This window comes from Triturus cristatus, chromosome 1_1 (genome assembly GCF_964204655.1).
Source record: "Triturus cristatus chromosome 1_1, aTriCri1.1, whole genome shotgun sequence".
Lineage (NCBI taxonomy): Eukaryota > Metazoa > Chordata > Amphibia > Caudata > Salamandridae > Triturus > Triturus cristatus.
The window spans coordinates 130,832,817-130,855,124 of NC_140579.1; the positions used below are offsets into that span (position 1 = coordinate 130,832,817).

Consider the following 22,308-nt stretch of genomic DNA (forward strand, 5'->3'; position numbering starts at 1 on the left):
CAAGCTATAAGAAGCCTTTTTCTGAAAAGGCCTAGCCGATCTGTGGCAACTGGACTCTGCTGTTGGCCTTTGTCTGATATACTGTGAGTCTCTAAGTGGCTTCTGGGGGCTTTACAAGCATACATCTGTGGTGGATTGTAAAATAAAGGACTAAAGTCAGAAGGGGAAATCTTTGTCCAGGTCGAACATGGCTTGTGCATTCAACCCCTGCTCCATTGCACTTAGCGTCACATTGTGTCAAGGTCTCTCACTATCATGACCATTAACTGTCATTGGCACTTTATTCTTCTATGCATTGTTCCTACTAAAAACGTAGAAAAAATATATCCTTTTTCCTAATTGGATTTTTGGCCCTTAGGCGTCATTTTTTAAAATTAAATGGTACTTTTTTCTCTATATCGATTTGGGATTGTTATTTTTTTGCATTTTGCCTTTATTATAGTTGTGGTACTGTATAAATACTTTACACATTGCCTTAAGGTAAGCTTCACTGCTCTGTGACATAGCTAATAGGGGGTTGAGCTCATGTTATTTTAGTGACTGTAAGTGTTAGCACTGCCAGGGATTGTGGTCATTCCTTCAAGTGGCCAGCTACCCACGCCAAGTATTAATCCACTTTCTTACACTTACAATCTGATTCTTCAATGATGTTTGTAGTGTTGCTCATGAAGGCTCTTGCCTATTCACTGGTGCCAGCCTTGACTGTCTTGCTGAATACGTCCTTTCGTACCATGATAGTCCTGGAGAACTGAAAGATGGGGTTTGTGAAGCCCTGTTAAAACAGGCCAACTTGGACATCAGTGCAATGTCAATTATTGACTGATTTATGTTTTTTTCTTACCAGCTACATCTAAAATCAGAGATACATATCTGGCTCATTGGCTTTCTAGATGCTTTAAACCTCTAAGACTCTTCCCAGGAGTGGGGACTCAAACCACCATGGCTAAAGTTCTGGGTGACCTGGAAGTGTACATTGCCAGGTACCTCTCTTCCAGGCTCATTTACTAGCTCTCTTCTCTGCTTTTGATACATTACATCTTGACATTGTAATCCACCGGTTGGCAGAGGTAGGTCTGCCTGAGGAGGCCCTGCCTTCGTTCGCCTCCTTCCTTTCTGGTAGGAGCCAGGTATTGGTGCTCCCACCATTCGACAGGAAGAAATCTCAGTCTTTTAAAGAGTGCCACAGAACTCTTCACACCCCTATTGTGTGCGGCATGTGGGCAACTGCTAGAGGCATCATCATTAGATATTGTGGAATGAGCGCAATGATACCCAGCTATTCCTGCCCATCGAAAGACCATGTCTGAGCTTCAGCACACTCTGGGGTTCTGCCTACATTGCATTCAAGACAGAATGAGCAGAAATTAGCTGAAGTTCAGTGCCGATAGCCAGAACAGCTTGTGGATGGACACCTTCTCGCCCTGTGAGGCAGGTTCCCCTCATCCACAGTGGCCAGGGTCAAAAGCTCATTACCTAATGGATTGGCAGCTCATCCATTGATTTTGTATCGTTCTGTTTAAGCTCATTTGTGGAAATCTGCATAATGAGGAGCTTTGTGCCTCTCCTTTATCGCATTGCCCCCTCTACTCAGGGTTGAGTCTCTATCCTCTATCAAACTGAATATTGAAGAGATCCGAACCCCTAGTTTATTGCATCGCTCTTCTTTCATAAGTTGATTCCGTTGCATTCAATTTAAGAAATTAGCCTTGATCCCATACCATATCAAGACAGTATTGGACTTTTCGTTTGCTTTACTGTCATCTTGACCATATCTAGTTTGACAGTGAAACTGAACTTACTATTTGGAGGTGGAACTCCTGAAGAAGGCAGTGGTCTGCCGAAACGCGCGTTGAGAAACTATTTGGAAAACCACCCGAAAATTAAATGTTCTAATTAAAATTTTATTGTTACACTACATATAGCTGATTAATGAATTGTACTGTCATCAAAAACAGAACTGTATTTACAAAACAAATTAGAAGTGTAAATGCATGATGAATGATTGAAATAAGTATGCGGCATTAGTTATATTTAAAAAATATTTTTTAGTGATTTATCATGATTCTATTTTTCTATATGAGATATGTGATTATGTATAACAAATACATTATATTGTATTTTTCTTAATTAGAGTGTCACTACTTTTTATTTGATATGTTCTAGGCTTTTTATAGAGCTGAAGTTGCCCCAGATTATTTACAGTATCAAAAGCCATTGCTTCCATTTTGACACAGTGCTTTCTTTAGGGGGTTGAGGTTAGTGTAGCTCTGGTTTCAACATGCTACCATCAGACGAGCCGAGGAATATATTGCCCTTTGTTTCTGACCATCTACATATTTCAGTGGTGGTAGTTTTCATTCTGTCCAAGATAGACAAGGCAAATGCCTATTAAATGCGGCTCCCAACCACAACTATCTGGTGTTTGCAGTTAGTGCAGCAAATATGGCAGTTAGGCTTGTCTGAAGTCTTAGAACATTGACCAAGGCTCAATCTCTCCACTCCACTGGCTTCCTGTGGCAAAACACATTAATTTCAAATCATTCTGTTTAGCACATCAGGCTTTTGACATGGTTCTGTAAAAAAATAAAAAAGCCCACAATTTTATTTTGTATGTGCGCACATGTGGCCAAGTCATGGGCTTCTTTTCTTCAACTTAGTTGCACAGCATTGGGGATGTTTTAGACCATTGCTAAAAACCACTGCCGGGCCTCAAGTAGCTTCCGGGACTGCTCCCGCAAAGACTTCGGGGCCATGGTCCGGCAGTCGGAGCACGACTTGGGGTCGTGGTCGCACTCCAGGAGGTAGAGGCACACACGGTGCAGCTCCGTCACCGACATGAGTCGGATACAGGAACCGCAAGCCTTAAAGCCGGGCATCCCTCGTGCACCAGGAGTCGAAGGACTCTAACTACAACGAAGTCGACAAAAGTCGGGGAAAAAGTTCAGTCAAAAATTGACTGGAGGTACCGTTCTTTTGGGATCTGCGCTTGCTGGCGCGGAAAAAGAAAGAATTGACGTCAGTGCACGAGTGCGGTGTCTAAGTAGCCACCGTAACGTCATCCCGGCGACCACGACACCGAACGCATAGTCGACCAACGCCACCTTGCTACGTGCAGGGGTACTGCTGACGAAAAACTTTCCGGATCCAGTCTGACGCCTGGGGAAAATCCTAAGGTGAGGAATGTATAACTAACCTATGTTTCTTATAGATATATCGTTACTGAAGGTAAGTAACTTGTTCTTTCTGCCTCATCTTGTCTCTTTTTATAATGGTGGACTGAACCTCTTTGAAACCATCATTTTAGCTTCTCATTTCCTACCAAAGCACATTTTGTTTATGATAACTTTGAGCTCAGACTGGGCAGCAGCATTTATTGTGTGAGATTAGTGTGTCAGGCTGTGTTTGAGTTCCAACCCTATAACGCCTATTAGGGGAAGCCTTGATTCCGTGTCTGCACTGCATTTGAACTACAAAGGAAGTACCTGGTCTTTCCAGTTGAAGACCAATGGCTCCCAAGGCCATGAGACAATAGTGGTAAACAACAGTACGCAACACAGATAACACGACCTGCAGAAAAGTTAGTCTCACAGGCCCGGCCAGCGCTGTTACATAAACATGTGGTATCAGTGTCTGGTTAAGCAGTACCTTCTGTTCATGTGTGACACCAAGACACATGGCTGTTCAGTGTCTGTACCAGCAGTACATGCTCACAATGTATCTTAAGAAGCAAGTGATATGAACATCTACCACAGAGGTACATATTGTAAAGTTGAAGGTCTGTCTGATGTTTGAAGTTCAGAGGCACTTCAATTCTGAACCTCTGGATGTGAGAGACAGCAACTCTTACGTTATCCAGTGACTCACTATGGGCGTACTAAAGGTTCCATAGACTTTACCAAGTGTCATAGGGAATCGCCATTAAACTTGATATAACTACCGATCTTCTTCTAGTGGCCTCTTGAACATGAGATGTCTGGCTTTAAAGGCAGGTTTAACATTAGTTGTACATTGAGAGATCTCTTTGTGACTAAGGTTGTGATCTTTAATTTATAATGTTTTCAATATCTACAGATCCAGAACCCTGGGCCTGCCGCATACCAATCCTTCTGGACTCAAGAGAGGGTTTTCACCCCAGCGTATGCTCCTTTCTCCATTCAAGCAGAAAGATTTCCGGCAAAGGTCTCCGATGCAGAACTTCACCCCGGGTACATGCAACTGGCAGTCAAAGACAAGCGCACACATACACACACAAAAATACATGATTTGTCGCTCCTATACCCTTACTCCATTTGTCACACTCTCTCACCCGTACTCTCCCACTGTTCTTTCTCAGCCAGATCCTCACCCTAGACACAAAGCTGCCCACTAATTGTCCACATGCTAAGAAACCAGCACTAATGGAACACGTGCATTTATCTCCCGCACAAGACTGTCTCTCAAACATGATCCAGTAATTCTAAGCTGTAGATTCATCCACTACTCTTATATATATATATATATATATATATATATATATATATATATATATATATATATATATATATATATATATATATATATATATATATACCCACTTGTTTCCTGCACATGACATGGTACTTTCAATAAATGATCTTTCTCCTTGAGTGAAAATAAATTTTTTCCCCTCTCTCATAAGCCCCGGTGCCTACGAACTTGAGGTACCTACGAAGAGGAGGGTTACTTGGCCCATGAAGTTTGGGTCTCCAGACTGGTCGTTGGTGCCATCGCTGGAGAAGAGAACTCTCCGGTCAGAGGTGGGTGCCAGTTTTTTACTTCTCTACCCAAAGGTTCTTTAGGGCCAGAGTATGAGTTGTTCTTCATTCAAACCAACCTTCCTCTAGTCTTGGGCAGTCATTCCACAACACAGTTGAGTGATCATTTGGAAGCCTGGGTGCGTGGGCAAACCTCATGCCCAGAATCTGCCTCCCACGGGCATACCCTAATTCAGTCCATTATCTCGCAAAGAAGATTTCAGATATTTTCCCGCTTTCTTGCATAAGTGCCTCGTTGGCTTCTGTGCTGAGGACTTTTCTCCAACCCATTTTCTTCCTTGCCTCAATGTGACTCTTATGGCTCAGGAATGCAAGCTTAGTGGTCCTGTGTTCTTAAAAGCTGACCCTCATTGGCTGGACAACCCCAGCAACAGCCTGTTGATGAGATGTATTTTTGTTTTGGAGGTATTCTTAATGTATAGGTTTGTGTTCTCTGTCTGAGCTAGGCACTCTCTCTGAGCTCCCAAGCTGAATGTACATAGGCAAATGAGAGACTACTCTCCTCTGGGCTTCTGTTGGATGTCTCGTACCACAAGTGATTGATTGATTGACTGGTCGATTGATTGTGTCAATGGACTTCAACTGGTCATGCTACACAAGGGAAAGAGTCTATACCTCAAAGCTGTAAACCCCGTGCCTTTACCACACAAGTTTAACCACCCAGGCGACACTACCACGCATGTCTTTACTACACAGGATTTGACAACAAATTTGTTGTAAAGGCATGAATGGTAAAGGCATATTCATTGTAAAAGTTTTAAGGGTAAGTATATGTAAGTGTTAATGGTTTTAAATGTTCAAAGTGTTTTTTACACACACACATATATATGTATATATATTCATATGTGTATATACATATATATATGAAACCAGATAATTCCAAACCACGCAGTCCTGTATTTCGAGTAGACAGGTGGTGCAATCTTCCACGGCCGGGCTGCCGTGTTGAAACATGAAACCAAAGGTTTGAAATGCCAGCACCGGTTTTGTTCATTAAAATTCAGCTGAATTATCCTCCGTGGAGTGGCGTCTTCGTATCAGGGCACCTTTGGTTTCATACATATATATAGATATATATCTCTTGTTGTGGAAATATATATATATATGGCGGTGTAAGGGCGAAATAAAACACCTTATTGCACCAGGAATTTGGAGTTTGCATTTGTTTTTTCCCACCGAGAGGGGAATTTGTTACAGAAATGAAGGTCGGAAGTGATATATATATGCAAGGATAGCCCGCACTCCAGATAAGTCCGATTATTCCTTTATTTGTGACGTGTTTCAACCAAATGGTCTTTCTCAAAGCAATGCCATTTATATATTAGTGAATCTTTTTTTAGGGTTTAGGGTGGGAAAGAATATATGGGTTTTTGGGTTGTAGGACATTTTAGGGTTTAGGGTGGGTTGGAGGTTCTGGATGTTAAGTGAATTTTTAGTGTTGAGGGTGGGTATGGCTTTTTGGGCAGTAAGGAACTATTAGGGTTTAGGGACGGTTTGTGGTTTTGGGTGGCAAGAGAACTGTTGGACCTAAGATCCGGGGGTAGCTTGGCTTAAGGGGGAAGGCCTATACTCGTTCGCGTGTCATGCTTGCACCACACTCATCTCGCACTCCAGCGCACCACCACCAAAAATGACGCTACACCAGGAAACTGAGAAAGATGGAAAACCTTTATCTTCCCTTATTTCTTGTCTCTTCTTTTCTTTTCTCTTCAGGACAAATCAATTATTACACCACCCACAGTAGTGGATTAGTACTTTGAATAGAGACAGTCGCTTTAGTGCCGCACATAACCATGACCTGGCATATTGAATTGAGTGAAGAACTACACAGTCGCATATGATACCGACATTACCTGGTAAAGGTCAATAAATAATAGGCCGCACGTAGCATTGCACTACTTTAAATAGGGTCAATAAATAATAGGCAACACATAGCATGAACATTGCACTGTCAAGATAAGCAATAATTACAAGGCCGCACTTAGCATTGCACTACTTTAAATAGGGTCAATAAATAATATGCAACACATAGCATGAACATTGCACTGTCAAGATAAGCATTAATTACAAGGCCGCACTTAGCATTGCACTACTTTAAATAGGGTCAATAAATAATATGCAACACATAGCATGAACATTGCTTGCGCTGAAAACCAGGCCCTATCAACCTAGCGCTGCCCACAACACTTAATACTGCTTCAAAGTATGACAGGTGGACACAGCGCCATCCTTAGCAGATCACTAGCGCCTCTGGATCCTAATTCCTACCCTCACGCTACATCTGGTAACTCAATAGCGCTTCCTACTCTGGTCGCTTGACATAGCGCTTTACATGAGGCCCCTCAACCAGGGCGGAGGAATATAACGCTTTGAAACTGGCGCTTTGAAGGGGTTGGTGCCAAAGGTCCTGGACCAGCAGTCCGAGTCTTATCCTGACGCTTTATGAGTCCTGCAGGGGCAGAGGGCATGGACCAGTCTACTCCTTCGTCGGGAGACGTGTGGGCACACCCGGTTTACGAAGCACTTCCCCGGGGGAGGGGCGAGTCCTGGGCCTCCCTCCGGCCTTCCGCCCGCCTCCCCCAGGGGTTACATGATTCTTGGACCCTCGCGGGTTTGAAAGCGCACACTTTGGCTCCCTCCCGGCGATGTCTGGGTCGAAGGGGGAAGGCGCGGGGCTCCCGGACGGGCCAGACATGGCCGGGGAGCTCCGCTGGATTCCAGGCTTTCCTCACAGGTGCCGAGGCCCGCGCCCGCAGCCGCTCACGACACTCCGGCGGGGGCGCGGCCCAACCAACCAATAGTACTACGGCGGGGGCGGCGTTTGGCAGCCCGCCCCCGTCAGGTGATGCGAGTATTCGGCTTCGGCCTAGCGCGGCCCACAGGAAGCCTCGGTGACGCCTCTCTCTCTCAGAGGGCCGCGCCTCCAGACACTGGGACAGCGATTCTCTTCAGGGAAGCCTCGATCTACAGCGCAGGAGCAAACCATCTACGCAGCCAATACTCCTGGGGCTGCGGCGCTGATCACTTTCCCACCTCAGAACAGCAGTCAGTCTCAGGGTTTGTGCTTTCAAGGGCTCCGGGGAATCACAGTGGCAGGGGGCAATGGATCGGTGAAGGGAGCTCCTTATCTATGTGTCTCTCAGGGGTCCTGGCTAGGCGATTTGCCCTACTTGACGACTTGTTCCCTGAGGACAGAGGCTACCGGCCGGGTCAGGTCACCAGATAGAGGGCGGTGTCAACCAGGGGGAAATTAGCCGGCCCAACGGACAGTCAATCTCTCCTTTTAGTGCACCCACCTCCCCACGCAAGTGCCTGCCTCCTGGCTCCTCACCTCACGCCATCTCTCAAAAATGGCCGCCGCCCCTCACCCCTATATATAGCCTGGGCCCTGACTAGCCAGAGGGACCCAGAAGGTTCTGGAATCCCCCATGACAGCCTATGGCCCAGGCTCAGAGGGACAGTTTGGGCCACCATTTTGTAGGGGAGATGTCATTCACCCTCCATTTTAGAGGAGCACCTTGCGCCTCATCCCCAATTAGTGAAGATGGGCACCCAGGGCCTCTACGTTACCACCAGAAAAAAAAATATAGTGGACAGGAAAAAGAAATGAGGAGAGGAAGGGAAGGGAAGGGACAAAAAGAAAAGAATTGAGGAGGGAACCACCGAAGGGCTGACAGGTCTAACACGCGTCCCCCCCAGCTGAAAGTGGGGAGAGCTACCCAATCCCTTGGGAGTCCTCTTCACTAAGGCGGAAATACCTGGATAGACCGTCAGCATTGGCGTGGTCCACTCCTGGCCGATGTTCCACCCTAAAGTCCATTCCCGGTAGGGAGATGGACCACCTCAATAGCTTGGGATTTTCGCCCCTCATCTGCATCAGCCACCTGAGGGGTCGGTGGTCGGTCTGAACCAGGAAGTGCGAGCCAAACAGATATGGCCGCAGCTTCTTCAGAGCCCATACCACCGCAAAGGCCTCCCTCTCAATTGCACTCCACCTCTGTTCCCGGGGGAGTAGTCTCCTAGACAGGAAAACCACCGGTTGGTCTAGACCCTCGTCATTGAGTTGCGAGAGCACTGCCCCGATACCATGCTCCGAAGCATCTGTTTGGACGATGAACTCCTTGGCGAAGTCAGGGGCCCTGAGAACAGGTGCCGCACACATGGCCTTTTTCAAGGTGTCAAAGGCTTGTTGACATCCCTCGGTCCCGATTACCCGTCGAGGGTGCTTTTTGGAAGTGAGCTCAGTCAAGGGGGCCACGATAGTACCGTATCCCTTGACAAAGCGTCGGTAGTAACGAGTGAGGCCCAAGAAGGCCCGGACCTCTGTCTGAGTCTTGGGGGGTTCCCAGGCCATGATGGTTTCGATCTTGGCCTGGAGGGGTTGCACCTTGCCCCGACCCACCAAGTGACCGAGGTACACTACCGACCCCTGCCCAATCTGGCACTTACTGGCTTTGATCGACAGGCCTGCCTGCTGCAAAGCCTGAAGAACAGCCTGAAGGTGACACAAATGGTCCTCCCAGCTGCGGCTGAAGACAGCGATGTCATCCAGGTACGCAACCGAGAAGGCTTCCATTCCAGAGAGGACCTGGTTCACCAACCGCTGGTATGTAGCAGGGGCGTTCTTGAGCCCAAAAGGCATCACACAGAACTGGTAGTGACCCTCAGGTGTGGAGAAGGCTGACCTTTCCTTGGCTCCATCCGTCAGGGAAATCTGCCAGTACCCGGATGTAAGGTCAAAGGTACTGAGATATTGGGCAGCTCCCAACCGGTCAATGAGCTCATCCGCCCTCGGGATGGGATGAGCATCTGTCTTTGTCACAGAATTCAGTCCCCTGTAATCCACACAGAACCGGAGTTCTGGGGTCGTGCCCGGGGGGCAGCTTTAGGTACCAGTACCACCGGACTGGACCAGGGACTACTTGAAGGCTCAATCACTCCTAGCTCCAGCATCTTGGTAACTTCTCCATGGATGCTAGCCTTCACTTTATCCGACAGTCGGTAGGACTTGGACTTCACAGGTGGGCTGTCCCCTGTGTCCACATCATGGGTACACAGATGAGTCCTTCCCGGGACAAGTGAGAACAAGGTCGCAAACTGCTCCAGTACCTGGCGACAATCCTTCCGTTGTTCAGGAGTTAGGGACGGTGAAAGGATCACTCCCTCCACCGACCCATCCTTCTCTTGGGACGCAAATAGATCGGGAAGAGGTTTACTTTCCTCTTCCTCTGACCCATCAGTCACCATCATTAACGTGACCTCGGGTCTCTCTTGGTGAGGCTTGAGGCGGTTGACATGAAGCACCCGATGGGGCTGCCTGGGGGTCTTAAGATCTACCACGTAGGTGACTTTGCCCTTCTTCTCAACCACCTCAAAGGGGCCTGACCAGCGATCCTGGAGGGCGCTAAGCTCTCCAGGTTCCATCACCCACACCTTCTGGCCAGGCTCCAGCTCCACCGGGTGAGCGTTTCGGTCATACCATTCCTTCATGACCGTTTGGCTGGCTTCTAGGTTTTCAGAAGCTTGCTTCCACAACCTAGCCATTTGGCTACGAGAGGCCAGCATGTAGCTCACCACATCCGGGGGAAGTTTCCGGGGAGTCTTTTCCCATCCATCCTTCACCAGGCTGAGGGGTCCACGCACAGGGTGCCCGTACAACAGCTCGAAGGGGCTGAAGCCCACTCCCTTCTGTGGTACCTCCCTGTAAGAAAACAGCAAACAAGGTAGGAGGACGTCCCATTTCCTCCGCAGGCTCTCGGGCAGACTCCAGATCATGCCCTTTAAGGTTTTGTTAAACCTCTCCTTCAGACCATTGGTCTGGGGGTGATAAGGAGTGGAGAACCGGTAAGTGACTCCACACTCTTTCCACATAGCCCGCATATAGGCCGACATGAAGTTGGTACCTCTGTCCGACACCACTTCCTTGGGGAATCCCATCCGGGTAAAAATTCCCATAAGGGCCCGTGCCACTGCAGGTGCAGCAATGGTCCTCAGAGGGATAGCCTCTGGGTACCGTGTGGCATGATCCAACAGAACCAGGATAAACCTGTGACCGGCAGACGTTGGTGGATCCAATGGCCCGACAATGTCGATGCCCACCCTTTCAAAGGGGGTGCCAACGACAGGCAGTGGTTCCAGGGGAGCCTTCAGCTTCACCCCTGTCTTCCCACTAGCTCGGCAGGTTACACACGTCCTACAAAACGTATCGGACGTAATCCTCATCTGAGGCCAGTAGAAATGAGGGACAAGTCGAGCAAAGGTCTTGTCTTGTCCCAAGTGTCCTGCCAAGGGTATTTCGTGAGCCAATCCCAATAGGAAGGCTCGGTAACGCTGGGGAACCACCAAGGCCCGGGATGAACCATGCACCGGAGCCTTGGGTTCTCTATAAAGGAGACCATCTTCCCAGTATATGTGGAAGTTCCCCGAATCGTTACCCGCTGCCTGGGCTTCGGCCAGCCGCCGTAAACCCTCAAGGGTAGGGCACTCCTTCTGGGCCCGACAAAACTCTTCCCTAGTAGGTCCTCCCTCCACCTGCCAGTCTGCAGGGGTAGGTAAGCCCTCCAGGGAAGTTACATCCCCCTCCGTAGACTCCGGGACCACTTCAGTTGCCCCATCCACCTTTGGAGGGTCAGATGCCAGGGCAGGTTTTCCCCGTCCCCGTTTTCCCTTTCCGGCAGCTGGTTGGGCCTTTGCCCCAGGCTCCAACCTCTGTGAACTCCCTCTTCGGGCAGTCAAGGACCGGGTGTTGGCACATGTCCACTCAGGGGTCCCCAACATTTCCATGTGGGCCCTGAACTCGACCTCCTTCCACGCCGAGTGTTCAAGGTCATTTCCCAACAGGCAGTCGACCGGCATGGCTGGGCTTATCGCAACTCGTAGAGGACCTGCAACCCCTCCCCACTCAAAGGGAATCTGGGCCACCGGATAGTGACCCTCTCGGTTGTCAGCCATCACAACCGGGTGGACTACATTGGGAACCACCTGCCCTGGGGACACCAGCTGACTCCTTACCATAGTCATGCTGGCTCCTGTGTCCCTCAGAGCCTCCACCCTCTGGGCATTGATGGTGACCCATTGCCTGTACTTAGTAGTATTCGAGGGTATCTGGGTCTTAGGAACCATCTCACAATCCCCTAAGAACACTAAGGTTAGCCCTACCCACTCACTTCCCTTATCTAGGGGCAACTCCTCCCCGAGCACTACACTCGCCACCCCAGGGGTCTTTCCTCCAATGGGAGGGTGTGGTCTCTTGGGACACTTGGCATCCCCCTTATAGTGCCCAACCTCACCACACTCATAACATCGGACAACCCTAGGCTGCTGACCACGGTCAGGATAAGGGGGTTTGTGGGGGCCAACCTTAGGAGGGAATCCTACTCCCTTCCCTTGTGAACTCTTTTGGGGGCCTTTGAAGAACTCCTTCTTTTTGTCTCCCCCCTCTTTCTTCTGGGGGGCGCCCTGTCCAGCCCCTTGGAAATTCCCTCCAGTCCCTTTTGAGGATACCCGGGTACTCGCCCAGATATCCGCCTCCTCTGCAAGCTTCCTAGGATTAGTTAGCTTGCTGTCCACCAGGTGCTGACGCAGCTCCGGAAAACTTTTCTCGAGGAGGTGCTCCTTTAGAATTAAATTATACAGTCCCTCATAGTCCTTGACCTCACTGCCCTGCACCCAGCCCTCTAAGGCCTTCTTGGCATAGTCCAAGAAGTCTACCCAATTCTGGGTGGCCAACTTTTGACTGCCCCGAAACCTCTGCCTGAATTTTTCAGGGGTCAACCCAAATTTCCTCACTAGGGCTACCTTCATGAGGGGGTACTTGGTCTGGTCTTGCTGTTCTAAGGCTAACAAGGCATCCCTCCCCACCGGAGGCATATACCTATATAGGCCACCCCCCCCACTGAGCTTCGGGGACCCCGTGTGCTCTTAGGGAAACCTCATAGGCAGCCAGCCATTTAACGATGTCGTCTCCGACACCATAGCTGGCGAATACATCTTTGGGCAGGTAAGGCCTGGACTCTCTGGGAACCTCTCTAGGTATGCTGCCACCAACGGGACTGCTGGGGATTCCAAACTGTAGGGCTTTGAGATCCAACTCCTTTAAGTGGAGCTCATGGAGGAACTTCCTCTCCTCCCTCTCTTTTTCCAAACGGGCCAGATCCATTCTGAACTGCCTCTCCTCCCTTCGGTCAACTAGATCAGCAGAGGACAGGCTCCCCCCTGAAGCACTACTACCCACTCTTGATGGGGGCCTAGACCCGACGTCCATATTGCCGCTCCCAGGGGGAAAAAGGACTTCCGTTTCTTCCGGGAGGTCTAGTCCTGGTTCCTCCTCCCGTTTCCCGCTAGGGTGGGCCATAACCCAGGCTCTTAAGCTAGTTTGGAGCTCTATTTTCCTTGCCCCCTGCTTAAAGAATACCTCCCTCTCCTGGCAGAATTCCTTCAATTGGGTCACCGTATATTCCTCCAGCCTACCCAACTCGAACTCCATCCTACCAGATGGGACACAACGCAGTCAAAAAGTACTTCACACTGGAAGACCTTCCCTAAAAAGGAAGTATAACACAGGACAATTTTGAAAACCTCCAATCAGGAAAACAATCTGGAGAAAACTCCAGTCAAAACAATCTAGTGTAGGCTGTGGCGCGCGCCAAACTGCTACTGAGTGGATGCAAGCACAGATTCAGGATCCCACCGCTGAGCACCAATTTGTTGGACCTAAGATCCGGGGGTAGCTTGGCTTAAGGGGGAAGGCCTATACTCGTTCGCGTGTCGTGCTTGCACCACACTCATCTCGCACTCCAGCGCACCACCACCAAAAATGACGCTACACAAGGAAACTGAGAAAGATGGAAAACCTTTATCTTCCCTTATTTCTTGTCTCTTCTTTTCTTTTCTCTTCAGGACAAATCAATTATTACACCACCCACAGTAGTGGATTAGTACTTTGAATAGAGACAGTCGCTTTAGTGCCGCGCATAACCATGACCTGGCATATTGAATTGAGTGAAGAACTACACAGTCGCATATGATACCGACATTACCTGGTAAAAGTCAATAAATAATAGGCCGCACGTAGCATTGCACTACTTTAAATAGGGTCAACAAATAATAGGCAACACATAGCATGAACATTGCACTGTCAAGATAAGCACTAATTACAAGGCCGCACTTAGCATTGCACTACTTTAAATAGGGTCAATAAATAATATGCAACACATAGCATGAACATTGCACTGTCAAGATAAGCATTAATTACAAGGCCGCACTTAGCATTGCACTACTTTAAATAGGGTCAATAAATAATATGCAACACATAGCATGAACATTGCTTGCGCTGAAAACCAGGCCCTATCAACCTAGCCCTGCCCACAACACTTAATACTGCTTCAAAGTATGACAGGTGGACACAGCGCCATCCTTAGCAGATCACTAGCGCCTCTGGATCCTAATTCCTACCCTCACGCTACATCTGGTAACTCAATAGCGCTTCCTACTCTGGTGGCTTGACATAGCACTTTACATGAGGCCCCTCAACCAGGGCGGAGGAATATAACGCTTTGAAACTGGTGCTTTGAAGGGGTTGGGGCCAAAGGTCCTGGACCAGCAGTCCGAGTCTTATCCTGACGCTTTATGAGTCCTGCAGGGGCAGAGGGCATGGACCAGTCTACTCCTTCGTCGGGAGTCGTGTGGGCACACCCGGCTTACGAAGCACTTACCCGGGGGAGGGGCGAATCCTGGGCCTCCCTCCGGCCTTCCGCCCGCCTCCCCAGGGGTTACCTGATTCTTGGACCCTCGCGGGTTTGAAAGCGCACATTTTAGCTCCCTCCCGGCGATGTCCGGGTCGAAGGGGGAAGGCGCAGGGCTCCCGGACGGGCCAGTCGTGGCCGGGGAGCTCCGCTGGATTCCAGGCTTTCCTCACAGGTGCCGAGGCCCGCGCCCGCAGCCGCTCAGGACACTCCGGCGGGGGCGCGGCCCAACCAACCAATAGTACTACGGCGGGGGCGGCGTTTAGCAGCCCGCCCCCGTCAGGTGATGCGAGTATTCGGCTTCGGCCTAGCGCGGCCCACAGGAAGCCTCGGTGACGCCTCTCTCTCTCAGAGGGCCGCGCCTCCAGACACTGGGACAGCGATTCTCTTCAGGGAAGCCTCGATCTACAGCGCAGGAGCAAACCATCTACGCAGCCAGCACTCCTGGGGCTGCGGCGCTGATCACTTTCCCACCTCAGAACAGCAGTCAGTCTCAGGGTTTGGGCTTTCAAGGGCTCCGGGGAATCACAGTGGCAGGGGGCAATGGATCGGTGAAGGGAGCTCCTTATCTATGTGTCTCTCAGGGGTCCTGGCTAGGCGATTTGCCCTACTTGACGACTTGTTCCCTGAGGACAGAGGCTACCGGCCGGGTCAGGTCACCAGATAGAGGGCGGTGTCAACCAGGGGGAAATTAGCCGGCCCAAAGGACAGTCAATCTCTTCTTTTAGTGCACCCACCTCCCCATGCAAGTGCCTGCCTCCTGGCTCCTCACCTCACGCCATCTCTCTAAAATGGCCGCCGCCCCTCACCCCTATATATAGCCTGGGCCCTGACTAGCCAGAGGGACCCAGAAGGTTCTGGAATCCCCCATGACAGCCTATGGCCCAGGCTCGGAGGTGACAGTTTGGGCCACCATTTTGTAGGTGAGATGTCATTCACCCTCCAGTTTAGAGGAGCACCTTGCGCCTCATCCCCAATTAGTGAAGATGGGCACCCAGGGCCTCTACGTTACCACCAGAAAAAAAAAAAAAGTGGACAGGAAAAAGAAATGAGGAGAGGAAGGGACAAAAAGAAAAGAATTGAGGAGGGAACCACCGAAGGGCTGACAGGTCTAACAAGAACATATAGAGCTTAGAATGGGTATGGGATTTTGGATGGTAGGGGTTTTTAGGGTTTAGGATGGGTATGGGTGTTTGGGTGGTAAGGGGTGTTTAGGTGCGCTATGGGTTTTGAGGTTGTAAGGGTATTTTTAGGGTTTGGGGTGTATGGATCTTTTGAAGGCAAGGTTGGATGCATACATATATATATATAATATAAACTCCAAGAAAAATGGAATGTCGACGCCGTGTCGTTTGGAAAATAATTTTATGTCAGTTGAAAAGAGTCAGACGCGTTTTGCCTGCGCAGCAGGCTTGCTCACCAACAACTCCAATAAAGTTTTTTCCCACCATATACACTCGTGAATCAGTTCCGTGTCACATGGTAAACTACAGCTATAGACAGTGAAGACATACTCGTAGTTTTCTGAATATCGCGTAAATTAAACTTGTTTACGTTTTTTCTCAATATGTAGGAAATTCAGTTATGTGGCTAATACACATCATAATAACAGAAACCGTAATCATTTCAATACTTAATTGATGCTGAAATACATTTCTTTGGTGAAATTGATTATTGGCGTATATGTTTAGAATGACATCGTAAACTTTCAAATGCTGTTATAAGTGGCTCATATTATGACCAGACCAATAATTATTGTTGACATTTAATGTTTCTAGTGAGACTAATCAATCGGCTCGTGCCGCAAAATTGACATTTTTGGTCCTTCTACGTTAGTTAGTGCGTCACAAATATTCAACATTTATTACATATGATTGTCATACTATTTTTCTGAAAAATATCAACGCGCCAGTGCGCACGAAGGTCTGTCAACATCCTAGCAGTTCCTGAGTGTGTGCCACGATGTATGTATTGCCTCATATTGACATATCTTCACATTATTTCATATTTCTGAAAAAGTGAAAACCTAAACCAATTAAAATCTTTTGCAGATTTAAAAAAGGGGAGTGTAGGATCGTGAAGAGTGTTCATAAGTACGTGTGTAAATCTTCTTCCACGTTTAACCCCATAGGAGTTTTTGTATTAAGTTTAATAATATAACTAGATTCTAGTCTTCGAAGGGTTTTCTGCCGATCACCCCCTCTAATGTTGATTGGTACAGCATCTATGACAAAATATGTCCGACCACTCACATCTTTATTGTGCACTTGACTGAAGTGATGGGCAACCGAATAAGATTGGTCCGCATTCTTTATAGCCCGCAGGTGTTGTAGCACCCGCTTATGCACCTGCAAAATAGTGCTGCCTACGTACCTCAAGCCACAAGGGCATTGAAGCACGTAGACAGCAAACTCTGTCTTACAAGAGAACTGTCCCTTGATTTTCTGCTCCCTCTTCGTGAGTCCGGAAACATAACTGGTGGTATTCTTCCCAAAAGTGCAGGCCTTACATTTCGTGCACTTAATGAATCCATTTTTTCTGGTTAACCATGTGCCTTTGGTCTTAGACTGTGTAGCAGAAGGTAACATATTGCTGACTAGTGCTTGTCTTAACGAACGAGCCCTTCTAAAGGTGATGAGGGGTTTTCTCTGAACACATTTTTTTAAAATTGGATCATTCCAGATAATATGCCAATGTTTTTGTAAAATATGGCGTAACTCCTTGTGTTGGTTGTTGAATGTGGTTATCATCCTACAAAGGGAATGCCCTGTCTTCCTGCTCTCTTTCTTGCTGGGTTTAAAGAGTAGTTCTTCCTTTGACTGCTTTGTTGCTCTATATACAGAAGAGGTAATGCATTCCTCTGAGTATCCTCTAGCAGAAAATCTGTTTTTAAGACATTCAATTTCCGCCTCCAGATCATCTTTAATGCTGCAGTTCCTCATGGCTCGAAGACATTCACCATAGGGAATGCTTCTTACCAAATTAACTGGGTGAAAGCTTGTGGCGTGTAGTAACGTGTTGCCATCAGTGGGTTTGCGAAATAATTTTGTGTGCAATTTGCCTTTGTGTATATACACAGTCAAATCTAAGAAATTTACCTCTACACTGCTGATAACACTGGTAAATTTTAAGTTCAATTGATTCGATTGTAAACTCCTCACAAAATTTTCTGCACTGGTGATATCCCCCTTCCATATGACGAAGAGGTCGTCGATGAACCGACTCCACTGAATGACATTGTTCTGCCATTCTTGGGCAAACTGCGATTGGATCACCTGCTCCTCCCACCAGCCCATATGCAAATTAGCATAGCTGGGGGCGAAGCAGGTGCCCATCGCTGTACCGCATTTTTGGTGATATAGATCTTCACCAAAAAGAAAGAAATTGTTCTGCAAGCATGTGGTAGTCATGGAAACTAGCATTTCTGTATGGTGCCAAAATTTAGCAGATCTTTCCTCTAGGAAGTATCTAACTGCATTCAACCCATCTTTGTGACGTATGCTTGTGTATAAAGTCGTCACATCTATTGTCATTAACAGGAGATCTGGTTCCCATGGTACATCATATATTTTACGCAGAAAATCTCCTGTGTCTTGAATATATGAAGGGAGCTTAGTGACTAATGGATTTAGAAAAGAGTCAACAAATTTGGACGTATGTTCAAGAGCACTGTTTATAGCTGAAATAATAGGGCGACCAGGGGGGTTTTCTAAATCTTTGTGTACCTTAGGTATTAGATAAAATACCGGTGTGGTAGGGTTGGATATTTTTAGGTAAGCGTATTCCTCCTTACTGATCAAGCCTTGTCTATGCCATCCAAGTAACTGGGTATTATAAGTATCAAAACTGTCCTGCATTAAAGCATTCTGAGTTTTAACATAGTTACTTTTGTTGCTTAATTGTTTATTTGCCTCCATCAGATATTTTTCTTTTCCCCATAGCACCACATTCCCTCCTTTGTCCGCATTGCGAACAATACATTCTTTGTCATTAGCGAGTTTTGCGACTAATGCATGATAGTCTCTCATTTGTTTGGTGGAAGGTTGTCTCTTAGAGTTGACCTGAGTATACAGTTCTTTCACTTCATTCACCACTAATTCATTGAAAATATCTACAGAGTCCCTTGCTGTCATAGGCATAAATTTCGAAGGTAGTTTGAAATCAGTTTTTTCACTCTGTCCTATATCCAGTTGTTCTTCTTGGGCCAGCACTGTAGCTTTGTTCGACGTATTTGGTTGGTCATTCAAGTTTGTTTCATTGTTCAATGCAACATTCTCAGTTTGTAGTTCACGTATTTCAACCATCAGGTTGATGTCGCTTACTGCCAAACCCCCTTCATTGTCGGGATCCTGTATGTCGGCTAGTTTAGTTGCTTTGTTAGGGGCCGACGCAAAGAATTTCTTCAATTTTAAAGATCTGGCAAACTTGAATAGATCCACTCTAGTGGCTGTATAATCCATATTCATTTGTGGACAAAATGAGAGACCCAACCTCAAAATTCTGCCTTTATCCTCTGTTAGTGTGATAGAAGAAAGATTAATTATTGTTGTATTACTCTCATCACTCATTTGCTGTTGGTTACCCTTGATTTCTCGCTTCTTGGCGCATAGTTTTGCGCCTTTGTGCCTCTTCCTCCTCTGCCTCTTCCTTTTGCTGGTTTGAGGTCTGTTTGGGGTCTTGGTCTTAGGTTGAAGCGTCTCTCCTCCCTTAAAAAATCAAACTCGTCAATCACTGAAGGAACTGATGTTGTTCTGTCCATGGGTGTTCCCTCTTCCAGGTCTGTATCCAGCTCTGAGCTCGGTATACTGCTCGTCACTTCAGTCAAGTGCACAATAAAGATGTGAGTGGTCTGACATATTTTGTCATAGATGCTGTACCAATCAACATTAGAGGGGGTGATCGGCAGAAAACCCTTCGAAGACTAGAATCTAGTTAAATTATTAAACTTAATACAAAAACTCCTATGGGGTTAAACGTGGAAGAAGATTTACACACGTACTTATGAACACTCTTCACGATCCTACACTCCCCTTTTTTAAATCTGCAAAAGATTTTAATTGGTTTAGGTTTTCACTTTTTCAGAAATATGAAATAATGTGAAGATATGTCAATATGAGGCAATACATACATTGTGGCACACACTCAGGAACTGCTAAGATGTTGACAGACCTTTGTGCGCACTGGCGCGTTGATATTTTTCAGAAAAATAGTATGACAACCCACTGGGGTAGTATCATATGTAATAAATGTTGAATATTTGTGACGCACTAACTAATGTAGAAGGACCAAAAATGTCTATTTTGCGGCACGAGCCGATTGATTAGTCTCACTAGAAACATTAAATGTCAACAATAATTATTGGTCTGGTCATAATATGAGCCACTTATAACAGCATTTGAAAGTTTACGATGTCATTCTAAACATATACGCCAATAATCAATTTCACCAAAGAAATGTATTTCAGCATCAATTAAGTATTGAAATGATTACGGTTTCTGTTATTATGATGTGTATTAGCCACATAACTGAATTTCCTACATATTGAGAAAAAACGTAAACAAGTTTAATTTACGCGATATTCAGAAAACTACGAGTATGTCTTCACTGTCTATAGAAGTAGTTTACCATGTGACACGGAACTAATTCACGAGTGTATATGGTGGGAAAAAACTGTATTGGAGTTGTTGGTGAGCAAGCCTGCTGCGCAGGCGAAACGCGTCTGACTCTTTTCAACTGACATAAAATTATTTTCCAAACGACACGGCGTCGACATTCCATTTTTCTTGGAGTTTATATTACATTACTGGACCGGGCTTCGGAGGTCCATCAACGTCGACGCGCCTTGCGTTCAGGAGGTGGCGGGTTGCAGAAGCAATTTTTGAACCGAACATATATATATATATAATATATATATATATATATATATATATATATTACCTACTGGCGGTCGCCAGTAGGTAGTTATAGTTAGGACCACGTTTCCATAGGAAATCCACAACATTCTATTTTGAATAACTTTGGCGCCGGTCGACGAATCCTCGCGAATTTTTCAAAATAGGTGGGGCGCTACGCTACGCTCCTTCCCTGAAAGTCTCGGGGGGATTCGTCAAGCGGGGGCTGAGATAAAAGGGGGGTCCCAAAACGCGTTTTTCCCATGCATATTTCCATAGGACCTTTAGACAGGGCTACAGCCCGAACGGCTGAACAGAATTACTAGAAATTTGGCAGAGAGGTAGTCCTCAGGTCAAGGAAGTGCCTTTTGTAGGTTTGGTGTAAATCTGTTCAGTAGATTCTGAGAAAATAGCCTTTAAATCAATATATATATCTGAGCCAGCTTACGGTGCGCTTACGGTACGCTTACCGTACGCGTACGGTGGCGTGCGCGAGCGCGATTCTGATTGGCTCTTAGATCTTAGTAAACATTCGAATCGACCGAAATCAGGAAGCGGCGGCCGCCATTTTCTCTCTCGCACTGAGAGTGATGTTTAAAATATAAAGCACAAAAACATGTAAAGGGGCTGTTTAGACAGCTCCCACACACATAGCAATGTTGAGGGAGTCCCCAAAGATCCCCCAAGGCCAAAAACGGAATTTTTATTTTTTCGCTAATTTCGCCGATTACGCTTACCGTACGCGTACGGTAAAAAATTATAAAAAAAAAAAATTATCCACACTCTCCCCACCCCGTGTGCAATTGGTGCCCGAAGGGCACCAATTGTGCATGGCTTATTAAAGGTGAGTTAAACTAAAATATTTTTTAAAAAAATAATTAAAAAAAAAATTATCCACACTCTCTCCACCCCGTGTGCAAATGGTGCCCGAAGGGCACCATTTGTGCATGGCTTATAACATATACGAAAAATTAAAATATTACCTTTCAAAACGAAGTGCATCATATGTCCTCCATGTGCGCACGGTGCGCGAAGCTCATCGTGCGTACATGGCCCATCTAGCGTAACGTGGGCACGCGGTGCGTGTAGCGCACCGCGTGCCCACCGTGCGTGCACGGCACTAACTGCGTAAAGTGGGCGCGCGGTGCGCGAAGCGCACCGCGTGCTCACTGTGCGCGCACGGAACTGCGTTAAGTGGGCGCGCACGCCATGAATGGCGTAAAGTAACTTAGCATTTAAAAAACCGTACAAATTCACTGAAAAAACCATAGGTTTCACACACGTTATAGTTAGGAATTAGCATTTAAAAAACCTTGCAAATTCACTGAAAAAACCATAGGTTTCACACATGTTATAGTTAGCGGAAATTTTACTGATAAAAAACCAATGAAATTCCCCCGTTATAGTTAGTGCAGGCAACTATAACTCACGCGACCGCAATCTTCTGCTGATGACATATGTGTCTTTATGAAAAAAAAATATTTGTAATATATGTATAGCTAAAAATGTATGGAAGAAGACATGGGCAAATAAGTGTCTAAATACAGTATTAGCATCAGCAGAGGATTGCGGTCGCGTGAGTTATAGTTGCCTGCACTAACTATAACGGGGGAATTTCATTGGTTTTTTATCAGTAAAATTTCCGCTAACTATAACATGTGTGAAACCTATGGTTTTTTCAGTGAATTTGCAAGGTTTTTTAAATGCTAATTCCTAACTATAACGTGTGTGAAACCTATGGTTTTTTCAGTGAATATATATATATATATATATATATATATATATATATATATATATATATATACATGTATTTACAATTTATAGTTATAAATAATTATATATATGTACATATATAAAGATATTTTTTATATATATATATGA

At 46.5% G+C, this 22,308-nt stretch overlaps 1 protein-coding gene across 1 annotated transcript in view; it reads left to right on the top strand.

The window, feature by feature from the left end:
* Positions 1 to 22,308, top strand: part of CIMAP3 (ciliary microtubule associated protein 3) — a 165,166-nt gene that overhangs the window by 137,462 nt on the left and 5,396 nt on the right. The window contains exons 4-5 of the mRNA XM_085615411.1: positions 4,072 to 4,205; positions 4,658 to 4,775. Of these exons, the coding sequence (XP_085471537.1) occupies positions 4,072 to 4,205; positions 4,658 to 4,775 (252 nt within the window). The remainder of the gene's footprint in view (positions 1 to 4,071; positions 4,206 to 4,657; positions 4,776 to 22,308) is intronic.